The following is a 14861-nucleotide window of genomic DNA, read 5'->3' as shown; positions in this document are numbered from 1 at the left end:
TTGTTAGAATTTCTTGTTGCCACTCTACCTACTCTGCAGTCACTGTATGTCCATTTTTCATTCTTTGAGTCTTCTCAGCATCTTCATTTGATGTCCCAGAATCTCCATGTCTTCATTTGACATAGCAATACCACACTTTTTAACCATGTGTTCTTCTAATCCCCTCCTCATTTAAAATTTCATTTTCTTGTGCTTTATGTACCAGTGACCTGGCTCCTATGTTCAGGTGAACTCCAGCTCTCCTGTGCAAGTATCTTTATTCTAGAGATATTCTGGTTGCTCATGCATCTGGTATTTTGCTTTGTTACCATCTGGTTAACTGGGCATTCAAGTTCTCTTTATTTTTTTCTTTTTTTCTAGCAGCCCATACTTTGCTGTCTGGTTATCTGTCCTTTTCTTCCTGGTGTAACTGGAACCCAGATGCACCACAACATAGGTTTCTCCTCAGCATTTCATAGGAACCAGTCCAGGCTCTGTGACCTTTGCAGATGATGGGCAAATCACCATGTGGTCTTCTGTCAGATCCCAGACTCCAGCTGTCTGTTTGCCTGATGATGTTCCAACACACCCTTTTTAGTTTGCATTATAAAGGCCTCATTATGCATCATTGGGGAGAGGGTATTTGTCAGAAAGGGTTGCTTTGGTCACAGAAAATTCAACTGCCTGTGAAATGATGGGGGAAAAAATGGATGTGAAGGCAGAGAGCAAGTGCAGGAGTGGGGTTACAGTACTGACCTTAGGAGTAACCAAGAGGTAGGACTTCCAGCTTCTGGCAGAAGTAATAGGAGCAGATCAAGTTGTGATAATAAAAGCATTATAAGCAGGTGTTTAAATTTAATTTATTATTATTATTATCATTACCATTATTATTATTGCCTAGCAAATACTGTTGAATGAATGTAGTAAATTAACTTTAGGTAGAACAGGTATGTGTTTGCTTGTTGAATAAACAGATTTATTGTTGTATGAGAAACTCAGTGGGAACAGTTCAGAGGCATTTCAGATGTGCTCAGGTATTTGAGACACTTGCTTAGGGCAAGGATATGCAGGACCAGCGGGAGGTCCATTCTAGAACGGAGAAGTCGTGTGCTGCACTGAAATAATATTAAATTCCAGAGTTTGGGGAAAAGCATAGGTACTTAAAATCAGGGAAATCTGGGCTTGATATCAGGAGTCCATTGAAAGTGTGCTCTTTCAAATACCTCGAGAAAATGTCAGTGTCTGTTGATAAAAGGCTTACAGACTAAACCAATGCAGAAAATTTCTCTGACACTGTAATTGACTTGGTTTTGGTTCTAACAGATTCTCAGTGTGTGCCTGTTCTCAGTACATGATACATGTTCCAGCTGGTGTGTAACACCTTATTTTGTTTTGCTGTTTTTTAAAAAGTATATCTTAGTAGGAGGGAGAAGACTAAGAGAGATTGAACTTGACAAAACCAAAATCCTGCCAAACTCCAAGACTTTTGTGTAAGGCTTAAATACAAACAATAAAAACCTGAGGTCAGTGGGCAGAAAAAGACAGAAATATTTCTCTTTCAATGTCTTTTTAAGAGTTGTGCTTTTTTTCCACAATTCAACTTTTGGGTCAGTGCATCAGAATGATTCCTCTTTTGATTTGCCTCAATAGTGTGGCCATGGAGAGCAAATATTTCAAATAACTGCTTCTCTGTTTTAAGGGTGGGCATTAGAGAATTGTGATGTTCAGAAGCGTAGCATTTTCCATAGTAGCTCTTCCAAAAAGAGTAACTATGCAGAGCACTTGGGCTTACCCCTGCTAAGGTAGGAGAGTCTAAGGGCTCCCATTAAGTGCTGAGGGAAGGGGTCAGACTGCTGGGTCAGGTGTGTTGCTGAGGATATCACTTCTGCTGAGGTTGCCATATGGGTGGGACATTGCTTTATTTCATGTCATTCTGCTTCCACTCATGGATTTGCTTTGCTTGGCTCTTCCAACAGATCCCACCTCAGTATGGTCAGCAAGGTGTGAGTGGCTACTGCCAGCAGGGCCAGCAGCCGTACTACAACCAGCAGCCGCAGCCCCAGCACCTGCCACCCCAGGCGCAGTACCTGTCGCAGGCCCAGCAGAGGTACCAGGCTCAGCAGGTAAGCACTGTCCTCCACTACTGACGGGCACCCTGGGGCTGGAAGTGTAAAAGGAACCTGTGTGCAATGCACAAAACTCACCCCTCATCTTTTCGAGGGAGCAGTGTTAATTAAAGAACAATAATTAAATAATAAATTGAGCAAAATTAAATAAATGTGGAATCAGACGACATCTTTCTGAACGGTCTTCAGGATATATGCACAAATACATCTGCGCAGATTTTCAGACTTTGTTTCATGCCACCTTTTTAGGGTAAAGCCAGTGTATATGTCCCAGCATCTCTGCTTTTAAAAACAGGTAACAATTTCTTGATGAGATGTCAGTGGATGCTGGAGCTTTTCCTTTCTTTTGTTTTGTTGTTTCCTCACAAGACAGCCATTGTTGAGAATTCCTGCATCTAGTGTGGACACTGCTGTTTTGGGTTTCTTGCGGAGGAGTTCAAGGCATTTTGGAGTTGCTTTGTCAAGGGAGCTTCTTAAAAGATATTTTAAATGGATATTGCAGCTATTAATTTGAATGTTGTCAGTTTGCACATCCAGTTAGGGCAACCGCATAATCCGTTATCCATTGCTGGTTTTGAATTGTGCTCTTTATATTAAGCATTAAAATTAATTTCAAGTGATTCTGTTTTTACCCGAGATCTGAAGTGATAATGTATGGGTCTGGTTCCCAGAGCTGGAGAAACACTTGGATTTTAGATACTGAACAAAATGGATGTGCATAGCTGATGCAGCTGAACATGTAGGCTCAGTTCTGTCTGCAGTCTCAGCTCTGTTAATCACGGAGAGGTGATCTGGAAATGGAAGGATGAAACTAAAGCATACTCACCATCCTGGGAAATCTAACAAAAGTGAGTTGCTCAAGACTGGATATTAGTGGAAGCATCAGCACTTGCTGCAAGTCCCTGGGGAATTCTGTCAGGCATGGTTGATTAACATTTTGCGATTATGCTGGTGCAATGTAGAAATCTTAGCTTGAAATAAAAATAGTGCGTAGAATAAACTAACAAAAGATGCTGGAAGTGGCAATGATACTGGAGACTCCCCTCCTTTGACTTTAAAATAAAGCTATGATAATTTCACTGTGTAATTACATGTTAATTTTTCTTCATCTACATTTTAAAATTCCATTGAGAATTAACTTTTTTCATGAAAATGCTGGATGGTTTATGAAATAGAATTCTTAATTGTATCTATGATATTCTTGTAAATGTCACCACATTCTGTCTTTTGGATTATATGTAACTGCAACTTTAAAGATTGCAGTTGTGTCTTTAAATTTAATTTTCTTCCTTTTTTACTTAGCCATTAAATGCTTGATTTCTCTATGACTTGAAAATACTGTTCATAAGCATCTTGGTGAAGTCTCAGCAGATAAAGACCTAGTAATACAGCCTATAAGATAGAAGAAACACAGCTGCTGTAATGTCTACATATCACAGTGTATGAAATTGAAATGGGTTTTTTGCTGCCTTGGACACCTTGTCATGTTTTAAATATACTGTCAGTTGAACGGACTGAATATTTTGGTTTAAAAAATACACAAAACATTCCAACTTTATAGGCCTTAAGAGTAAAAAGGTACTGATTTATCTGTTGATAGGTGTTCCAATTACATCATTTGCTATCATAGCTGGGAAAGAGAAGGTTTGTGCAGTGAAGTGAGAGGGATCATAGAAGGATGAAAGTAAAATTAGAGTAAAGCCTTCCATATATTTTGAATTTCTGAGAACTAGGATGAAGAGAAAGGCAGGGGCAGATTCGCAGGCAAAAGATACCAGCCTTGATGTAGCCAAATTCCCTTTTTGAGGGTTTGAAATGACACTGAATGACAGTCAAAATCCGAGCTCCAAGGCTGATACAGGCATCTTAGGAAGGCATTTTTTTGCCTCAGTCTGCAAGATGAGATGATGCATTGGGTCCTGACCAATACAGCCTTGCAGTTGGTAGTCCTTTCTGTGAGAATTTTACTTGAATTCTTGATGGTTTGTGAATGATTGTTCTTCTGTTGTGGTCAGCCTCTTAAGTTTTGAACTCTGATCCCAGTTTCTGAATTACATGATAATTTCACTGTGTAATTGGATTATTAGTGTATAGATGGAACTATTTTGTATAACTAATAAGTAGTCCTAAAACACTTTGGGGCTTGCTTCTTTCCTGATCTCCAGATCAGTTCCATGGCTGCTCTTCCTCCTTTCTCAAGAAGAATCAGCAGGTGAACACTTCTTCTGTTATGTTTCTCTGTAAAACCTCACCACTATGTGCTTTCCTGTTCTTTGAGAATTGCTCATCTAGAAAACAGTCCCTAACACAAGAAATTGAAGTCTGTATTTCTGACACTTCAGCAGAAGTGTTCTTTCTCTACTGGTAATGCATAGTAGAATTACCATCAAGTGGTAAACAGTGTGGAATACAAAAATTAATACTGGGGAAAAAAAAAAACAGTTGTGAGCATATGTCAAATTCTGCTGCTGACAGAAAAAACTGACAAACTATGTTTACTTAAGCATACATATCTCTGCTTATATGAGACTGATTACCTTTGAAAAACAAAAAATTGTAATTTATTTGATTAAAGTTTTAGCAAGAGAAGTAGGAGTGGTGGGTACTTGTTTCGTTTTAGGAGAGCTACCAGTTTGGGGAATGTGGATGAGAAATTCATCCAAACTCATCTCAGGGGCACAATGGAAGGACAAGAAGCAATAGGGACACACTAAGAAGAGGGATGTTGCAACTCTGTAAAAGAAAGAAAGAAACAAACTCAAAAATTATAAACCCCACAAAATGCCAGAGAGACTGCAGTCTCCATCACTGGAGAAATTCAACTAGACAAAGCCCCCAAGCACCCTGTTCTTGCTAGGCTTGCTTTGGGCTGGAGGTTTGACTATATGATCTCTCTCTGAAGGTCTCTTTGAATATATGTGATTGTGTTGCTGTGACTTAAAACTGGCTTTACATTTTCTAAACACAATTTTAAAATCAACTACAGATTCATATATTACCTGTTGCACCAGTTGGTGTATCTTTCTTATTTCTGCTCCTAAAAATATCAGTACATCCTGTTTATATAATCCTGTCAATTAGAAAGCTGAGGTAGTTTCAGTCATACAATCTGTCATCCTTTCTGTCTGTCATCCTTAGTTTTGTTCTTTCTTTTCAGCTTGCAAATTAATTTCCTTTGTGTTCTCTATATTGTTCATTAACCTTTTTTTTGTCTTTCTATATTGATTTTGTGATGTGAGTGTGATTGAATTGGTTTTACTTCAGGAGGGAGAAGAGAAATGCTAGACTGGGGAAAGAGGGCTTCTCTAATTTGCCTTCTTTTCCTGTCTGTATTTTCTCTATTTTCCTTGTAGCTTTATGTCAAGCTACTTGTTTTGGAGATTATAAAGCTGAAAATAGTGTTTATTCTGTCTGGATGATGGACTTTTTCTTGCCATCAGTTTCCTTTTATGTAAAACCTCATAGTGTGATGATCTGGGTATTTTGTTATAGGGAGAAAACTGATGTGAAATTTCTTGCAGATGATGTTTTATTTTTGCTCTTTTAGACACATTGTGAGTGAGCTCCTGAGGTCAGGTATAACTCCGTGTTGTGCCTTAGAATTGGTGCTCGTCTTCATTTCTCACATATTGTGGAAGTGTGAAGCCATTGCTGTTTTTCTTTGACTCACTTGAATTCAATATGCAATCTTGTCTTATAAAAGTAAACAGATAAAACAATTTCTGGGACTCTTCCAGTGACTTGTGACTTTCATTCTTCTAATAAGCATAGATGGGAAGGAGGAGAATGAGATTTATTTGAATGTTTGATCTGTTAAGTTGTTTAGATCTTTGTTAAATTGATTGCATGGTAGGCAGAAAGAGAGTTTCATAAGAGGTGATTTGATAGTAAAACTGGCACAGTTTACTATAGAACCATATTGTAAGCCAGCATCAGTCATCCCCTCTTCATATCAGGAGCCTGCTGTGTAAAAACCATTAAAGGAAGAGTTTTGTTTTAAGCAAATTTATTGCAGTAGCAGATTCATTGATCATTAGAAATTGCCAGTAGATGTAGATACTGCCTTGGTTTTTTTTTTTTTTTTCTTTAACTTCTTTTTACCTTTACTGCTCTTCAAAAGAAAAAAGAGGAAGAAAGATGTGCTACACTACTATAGTGTTGCCCTTGGCAGGGCTTTTCATCTTGAAATGGCATATAAATGAATAAATGCTTTGCTTGTTTTTGCAGTTTTAAATCTTTTGCCATAAGTAGAAGTGATATTTTGTTCAAGAATGTCATGTAATTGCAAGCTTAAACTGTCATCATTAAACATTATTTTGTTAAGATAGTGTGATGTATATTTTTGGTTATTATGCTTTCCAACTGGCTTATAAACAGCCATGTTTATATATTTTCTTGCTTTATGTAGCATGTGTTCATATGTATCGAGATAGAATTGTGCCTCTAAGCTTTATTGTGTTATTTTATGAATTGGGACTGTATCAGTTTTTGACAGATGAAATGGATCTGCAAAATACTTGTGGTCTCACTCTTAGTTAAACAAAAATAGTGATTTTATTCTACACCTACTGCTGTTACCCTGAATGAAGTCATCTTTTGTTTTACACCTTCCTGGGAACTCTCTGCTTGCAAGTTTCCAGAACAGAATGCTGATCCCTTTTCTCCCATAAGATTAAATGGGAAAAAAGTGTGGCAGGTCCTTGAGGTGGGGCATGCATGTGCCCTTTTCTGGGGCATTGGTCATTCTGGTTAGCTGTGTGCACGAAGAGTTTGTGTGTGTTTGTACATCATTTGTTGTGGTTACTATGGGTTTTTCTAAGTAGTTCAGGCTCACTCTTTGGTCTGCTTTTACTTAAAAGGAGAAAATGTTTTATAAACAAGCAAACAAAAAGCACTGTCTCACTGTCTCACAGGTTTTATTTAGGTGTTCTGAAAGCTGGCCAAAACCTTGTTTGCCCCCCAGAATAATATACCTTACCTGCTGATCTTGGTGAGATTTTTTTCCTACTCAAACTGTAGAGGACAAATAAAGAGCAAGACTGACTGGTGGGATTTTTTCCCTGAGACTCGCTCAGGGAACAGATGCAGTTTGGGCCAGTAAGAATTTGTGAATTGTTTTAGTAGTCCCAGGTAGAAAGGCATCTGAAGCAGGAAGGCAGTGTACATGAGAAGGTGGGAAGCATCTCTGGTGACACCTTGGTCATTCTCTCCAGGCAGAGGGTTGGAGACCACTGATGCTTCCGTAAGTGGCTTCTCTATGTTTCCCTGAACTGGAATCAGTGGTTGGGATTAGTCTCAGTTTTTAGCCTGTGATGATGATGAGAAAGTTCTTTAGCAGACATCTGTTTCTAGTGTTGAGTCAGTGTAAGGTAGAACAGATAAAACATTTCCTGATTTGAAACAGTCTTTGAAAATGTGAACAAAATGTGAAACTAATTAATCTGTTTTCATGTCCAATCTGTATGACTGTCATGAAAACAGAACAAATTGTATTGTGGCAAAATGCACCAAATTATTAAAGTGATTTTGGTACAATGAACATAAAGTATTGTTTTTAAATTCAATGTGAACTGCTAAAGTTCTTTAAACAGTATAATAAGCAACATGTTAATTAATGTTGTCAAGCTGTTTTGGGGTGTAACACTGTACAAAAATAGTATTGTAATAATAGGAATAACTGTCTTACATGCAAGTATCAAATTCACTAGTAAGTAATACAGACAGTCCTCAGTGAATCTAAATTGGTATACCTCAATGCAATTACTCTTTATAGTAAAATCTTTACTCTTAAGCTACTAGAAATTGGCAGCAGTCAACTGTACTGTAGTTTAGTGTCAAATCCTTCAGACTTAAATTTAAATTTGTTTTAAGGACTACCATACAGCTGCGCATGTCTTAAAAGTCGTAATAAAAATAATTTGTCCTTCTGTCCTTTTTAAACCTTGGTATCTGTAATCATTCTACTGCTCGATGAGTGGTTGCACTTAATATTTGTTGGGTTATGAACCACAGGAAATCTGGGAAAGAACAAGCTGGTATGCTAATCTGACATTTGCTGCCAGGCATATAGGAAAGTATTCTTTGTGGAAGTTGGCTATTACAGTTATGTGGGAACTCATAATCAAATTTAATGTTTAGAGATAGTTACCTGCTGTCAGCAGCAGTGGCTGACACCACTGCTTCTTGTGTACTATAAATCCTTCATGGCTTTTGTTGTCTCAGCAACAGAGATGCCTAGTGCTCAGTGTACACTCACTCCATTCTGAAATGCTGGACTTGTTTTTAGCTTAGGAGCAATTATATTCTTTCCAGAGTGAAGAGGTACTACGCTGAAGTAATTCCTCTCAAACATTTAATCCCAGGCTCATGACACACAGAACTCATACAGAACTCATACATATATATGTGTGTGTGTGTGTATATACTTTGCCAGCCATTTCAGCCTCCCTTATGGGGGAAGCTGAAATGAGAGATGAGGAACACCAATAGTATTTCTTTGTATGAAGGCATCAGTTCTGGTACACTGAACCTTCTGTTGCCAACGTGCTTCAGAGAGGTCAGATAGATACCAAAAAGCAGAGTGCAGTACTGGCTTCTTGCATCTTGACTGGGCTTGGGGAAAGCAGGAAAGGGGAGCAGGCTTTCAGCAAATGGCTTCCAAACTCACACACAACTTCTCCTAGTCAAGCCACCAGTGACCAGCACCTGCTGAGCACTGAAGTGATTAAAGAACTGTTGAAATACTTAGGAACCGTGTTGAACTTGTGCATGAGACTGATTTATCCTCTTTGAGCCTTTCTTAAGCACATGATATTTTCAGGAAGGACAAGAGGGGTTTGAACCCTTGTAGGTTCAATGAGTATTTAACTGACTGAAATCTTGGTCAGTTTGATCTCTGCTTTTATAAAGTATTATTTCATAATCATGATGCTGCTATGATAGCAAATAAGTGTTCAGAATAAGACTATTTTTCTGGTGGAGCTTACTTAGCTCAGCTCAGGAGTTCAGTGAAACTGACTCCTGCACTGTGTCTTCTCCCAGTAATGGGAATGGCTGATTATTGTCCATTTGGGGACTGATCTGTTTGCTCATCGTTGCTTATATCATTACAGGAAATGTGTCAAATCTCTCTCTTTTTTTTTTTCCTCAGCATTTTTCTCTGTATTTATAAGATTATAAAGTGCTAGCCTGACAGACTTGGAGAATAATTTTCCAGAGCCAAGTAGCTAGAAGGAATAGAGTCAGGCAGAAGAAGAAAGTATAATCGTCTGTAAACTCACACCTGAGCACAAACACAAAATTGAGGGCATAGTACAGAGCAGCAGTCACAGCAGCACAGGCTTGTTTTTGCTGAAGGCTTGTTGACCAAACCCAAAAATCTACATTCAGATTTAGAGAAGACTTTCTTGACCCTGTTATTTTAAAGAGAGTGTTTACGGAGATTGTGATCAATTTATGCAAATAAAAATCCAACTCCAGTCTGTTAGGCCTGAAGCTGTGAAAGTTAGCATGTATAACTGCTCCTTACACATACTGTCTTTGTAGTAACTTGGATTTCTTAAGTGGTACTACTGGGAAAGGCGAAGTACTTTATCTTGAAAAGTGGTACTACTGTTCATGTATAAAATGTAGCAAGCTTGTTTATACTTCTGTTTTATAATCTTCCAAAGTACTGTCAGTGAAAGAATTTGTTTACCTCTGAGTTGTCTCAACAACTGAACAGCACCTTCAGTTTCAAGTTCCCTCATTGAGTTAAACATTTTCTCAGTATGTATGTTCTTTTGCTGTCTTCATCTCTTAATGGTTTTCTGCTGAAAGCAGGCTTTTCCATCTCAAGGAGGAATTCTGAAGGTCAGCTTTCTTTTCCTGAGAAACCAGCAAGTGCACCTCTTCAGGCATCTGCTGCTGATGGGGGTTTGGTGATGCCTGGCTGGATAGTCAGAGGAGATAGGTCAGCACACATTGCAAACCTGTTTGGCAGGAATGTTCATGGCCACCTGTATCCTGCTGGTTTTTAATTTTTATTCCTGTGGTTTTGTATCATTCTGAGCCTGGCAGATGTATTGCAACTTTTGTGCTTGAAAGATATGCAATACTAAAAGGCTTGAGTCTTGATTTTTTTCATGTTCTAAAATGAAGTTAGCATACAATGTCATAAAGAAACTCTGGCAATAAAAGCCTCCCTTCAGATAAATTACAAAGAGAGAAAACTTAATCTCCTAGGAAAAGGGAAGTTCTGTTTTGCTGCTTTAATTTTAAGTGGTCAGTTACTTACGTGCAATCAGTTTGTAGATTTAGTGAGCAGTGTCCTATGTCCGTAACAAAAATCCTCACTAAGTATTCTGGTGGAAAAAGCAGGGGTGCTGAATCATTTGTTCAAACTAACAACTTCAGTATTTATAAGTAAATAATCTTGAAAGGAAATATTTTTCAGCTCAACTACAAAAAATGTGTAAAATCTATCATGGATTTAGTATGCTATGCTTAGAGAAAGGTCCTTTTAATGAGTTCAGAAACACAGTAAGATACATGTGTCCAAATGTATTTCTTAAAGTTCTCAAATCAGTGGTTTGGCTTTGATCCACAAAGTATTGTTGTTATGATGGTGATATTACTTAAAGTTTCCGAGTTCTGATTTCTCCCAGTATTTAAATCACAGAAGGTTAATTAAAGCAGTTCTTTATTTTGCATTTGCTTAGGAATATTAACCTCACAAAGCCTGCATTAAATCAGTGAAGTGACAGAATTGCATTTGCTTTATAAAATAACTCTACAAGAGCAAAGAAAAGCCATCTATAGTTCAGTGCCATTAATTGCTTGGCATTTAGATATTAGCATAGGAGTCAATTAATTAACTTGATAGTAAAACTACTGGAATGCAGGCTGATAAAAACTATTTTTTTATAGGAGATTAGTGATCATAACTATTGTTGCTACCCTTACTACTCTCCTTACTACTCAAGGAGGGTTTTCTTTTAATGTTATTCAGAGAGCTAAATTAATATCGCAGAAATAATTTTATCCATACCTTTGAAATGTAGCAGTAAGTTAAACAGAATAGTGAGTTTATCAGGAGATACCTAATCATGTAATTGTCATTTATTTTATGACCCACTAATCTGATGGCCGTTCATTGACAAAAGTTATGTAGGCAAATATTTTAGAATATAAAGGTACAAATCCTGTTCTAAGAAAAATTCTAAAATGCAAATAGAATAGCATTCTGAATTAAGTGATCGTGTTGTAAAGTCTAAAAACTACTAATAAATCTAAGTGGTTGGGGGTTTTTTTACTATTTATTCTGTTTGGTTGGTTGGTTTGTTTTTTTAGTTCTGTATAAGCAGTATATATTCCAAATTTCAGTGGTCTTGTAAATTGCACCTCGTGGCCAGTTGCAATATAACAATATTCTCTTATGGCCTTTAAATTAACACACATTATTTTCCTCCGAGGTAGGGAAAATAAGTTTGTTAATATTCCTGGCATAAAATCTAACATTGCTTTTTTTTTGGCTGCATGCATTTTCTTTAATAATTGAAGCTGTTCAGTATACATATATTTAGTTTTATTTTCTGTATTTTGCATTGGCATTTTTGTTGCTGAGACAATGTATTATGTGAATATTGACCAGCATACATTTCATATGCATTCATTATCCTTTCCTGTACTGTAGTAGGATTTCAAATAGATTTTGGAGCACGCAGCTGAATTGTTACAGGGTGTTTTAGTTGTTGCAATCAGATATGTACAACAAAGAATGAAATAGCAAATCAAAATAAATAAGATACCACTTAAAAAACAAGTGGTACCTTTACATGTTGACAAAACTATTTGGTGTTTATGTTGTGGAAGACAGGAGAACAACTGTTGGTCTTGATGAGCTGTCCCTCAATAAATCAAGCTCTGGAAGAACACAGCCTCTCTCTATGTGTCTTCCTCATGTTTATCCCTGACTGCCAAGAAACTATCTTCCACATGCATGTTTGGAGGTAGAAAGCTTAATAACCAGTTATAACCAGTCTGGGATTTCGGTCTCTGCCTATAGAATTCATGAAGACTGTTCTCCTTCACCCTCACAAAAAAGAGAGGATCACTGTTGCTTTATTACCTAGTAATCCTTTATCAACTTTTAATGAACATCGCTGTTTTTTCATTGCTGTATTAAAGAGTAGTCAGTGGTCTGGTCTCAGAATTTTAAGTTTTCACCACTTCTTTAATTTGTCCACCACCATCTTACCCCCTCCTCCTGCCACTCCCAGCAACAGCCCAGCTGGGAATATTTTCTTTTGAGAATTGTGGTTATGGTGGTGAAGACTTTTTTATCTCAAAAGAATAAAGAAATAGTTTGCTGCTGTTGGTTTAAACTGTTATATTGTGCAGTCCATTGAATTGCTTCTACTGGGGGGCGCTTCCTTTTGGAATTTTCGCTTCTTTTCCCACTCCTTGGACTATGATATTGTTCTGTGTGGTGGGCTGGATTTAAAGATTTTTGCACAGATACTCTGTGTCTTCACAGACTGCAGAGGGAGGATGGTAATGCAGCTAATTTTGTACTTCCAGTAGCACGCCCCAAATGTAACACACCAGTGCTTTCACATACTGAAAACCAAAGTTCACCAAAACAGTAGAGACCAGTTGAGAATACCTTCTTTACCAAGTTCATTACTGACTTTTTTGCTTCAGTTCCTTCTCCTATGATTGTACTGCTTATAAAATAGTAGGTAAATCTCCTTTCAGTTTTTATTTAAGGGCTCTCTGTGGTGGAGTATTAGAGGATAAGTTAGCAGGTGTTACTGGACTGTGATATAAATTATCTCTTATATGATATAGCTTTATATATGAGGGACAGGGGCTAGGAAGCAAACCTCTCTATTCTGTTTTTTTTTTTAATGTAACCTCAGTGATGTTTTGCAGCCCTTCCTCACTGATTTGCAGGTTTTCATGAGCCTTTAGATGAAGTCCTGGCTTCTACCTCAAAGCAAAGACACAGATGTGCCCCTAAGAAAACACTGAAGTAATGTTTCCCAGTCTTGAGTGAGGAAGTCTCATCCTTGGGTACCTAGCTCGATTAGCCTAGAGGTAGCAGCTGCTCTCGGTGCAGCTTTTCTCTTTATTCTGTAAGCTGGCTTCAGGCTTTCAGCTCTGCTGTAAGCTGCGGGCAGTGCTCTGACCTCATTTCTGCCAGCGAGCCGTATGCTTGGGAGAGCTTCCTCAGCGGCAGCAGGCAGTCTGGGGCAGGCTGCTGCCCTCTGGGGCACAGAGCCCCCCAGCTCTCTGCTTCTGCAGCAGCTGAGTTGAAAGCAATGGCAGGTTTTAAATCCTGCCCCTCTCCCACCTTTTGCCGGGTTTAGCTGTTTCTTTGGGGTGCAGAGCTGTTTCTCAGCCCAGCTTCACGTCTCGGTTCTGCTGAAGCGATTCTGGAATTTTAGGAAGGAGTAGTGTGGCAGGGCAGGATGCTGGATGGCACAAAATCTGTAAGTCATCACATTAACATAGTAGTCTGTCCCAAGTGACTGTAAAGAATAGGACATGCAAAACCAGCCAGGCCTCTTTTTAAATAAACTTTTTTCTTCTGTTTAGTTTTAAATATAGCTTTGTCAGTGAAAAAATGGCAGGGAGAGGAAGGAGGGGGTGTAGAAAATGAAAGCGTGGTTGGACTGTCAGGCCTTGTGGGTTTTTTAGGAAAAGTCCAAAAAGCTCTGTAAACATGGGAAAATGCATGGAAATAAAATGATAATTTTTTACCCTTCATTTCCAAGTTACATTTCTCAGATTACTTCTTTGGACTCTCTCTCATCTCTTTATAAATAAACTGGAACTTTAGATCTGTAGAACAAAATCCTACCTTTTTTGCCTGTAAATGAAGAGCTGACAGCTGTTTATCAGGTTGTGTGGTGTGCAGCAGTCACATTTTAATACAAACATCAAACTGGCCTATTTTTCTTGTGGCATGTTACAAGTATGAAAGAGGAAAACGAGAAGAAATGTCTTGTTTCTGATTAAATCCACTATTGATATGCTCTGTGATCCATGGAATGCAATAGTGGTGAAAGAGAAAAGCAAGATAAGGGTTTCTGAGAATGATTTCATCTTGGAGCTCTTCCTGCATCACTTGTTTAATGTGGCTCCTGGAGGCCATATAGCAAGACACATGTGAAAATGGACTAGAGCGTTGAGGAAGAAAGACCCTTCTGACTTGTTGGTTGGCTCAGGTTACCTAATATGCAACTAGAAGCTGTGTTATCCAAACAAAAAAATCTTCCTGTAAGATGTGGAGAGGTATTTTTGACCCTGTCTGTGCTTAAAATGTTAGCAGTGTATTCTACAGCAAAAAGCTTTTGATAGTTAGGTAGTCTGACTTTCTGGTAACTTCTGGACTATTCTGATGAGCTGACCCTCAATAATATATTTGCTTACCTAACTATCTTTTGCATCAGCTGCTGCATAGTGTGTTTTTTTTCTTCCCTCTGCAATGTCTTATGACTTAACTTAGATGTCATTTCATGATGACTGGGATCATGAAGGGAGAAAATTATGTTACCACTGTAAATGGTAAATGATCAACTTTACAAAGGATGTCTAGGGTATAGTAAGTTTTAGAAAGAAACTGCAGATATCTTGGAAGGGACAGTATTAATAACATTGAAGAAAGTGATGAGGTGTCTTACAGACAGTGACTGGTCAGCACTTGAGGCACGCAAACTGGCTGGTTTTCCAAATGTCTCCATGTACATGGTAGGATTTTTCTCTTACAGA

The 14861-nt window shown here is 38.1% G+C and overlaps 1 protein-coding gene across 6 annotated transcripts in view; it reads left to right on the top strand.

Annotated features, from left to right (window-relative positions):
* Positions 1–14861, top strand: part of ARID1B (AT-rich interaction domain 1B) — a 326525-nt gene that overhangs the window by 80068 nt on the left and 231596 nt on the right. For all 6 annotated transcript variants that reach the window (XM_059841926.1, XM_059841925.1, XM_059841924.1 and 3 more), the window contains exon 4: positions 1956–2102. In XM_059841926.1, coding sequence (XP_059697909.1) covers positions 1956–2102 — 147 coding nt within the window. The remainder of the gene's footprint in view (positions 1–1955; positions 2103–14861) is intronic.

Source organism: Haemorhous mexicanus, chromosome 3, assembly GCF_027477595.1.
Source record: "Haemorhous mexicanus isolate bHaeMex1 chromosome 3, bHaeMex1.pri, whole genome shotgun sequence".
Classification (NCBI taxonomy): domain Eukaryota; kingdom Metazoa; phylum Chordata; class Aves; order Passeriformes; family Fringillidae; genus Haemorhous; species Haemorhous mexicanus.
Note: the sequence above shows the minus strand (reverse complement) of the source record. Positions and strands in the feature narration are given on the sequence as shown.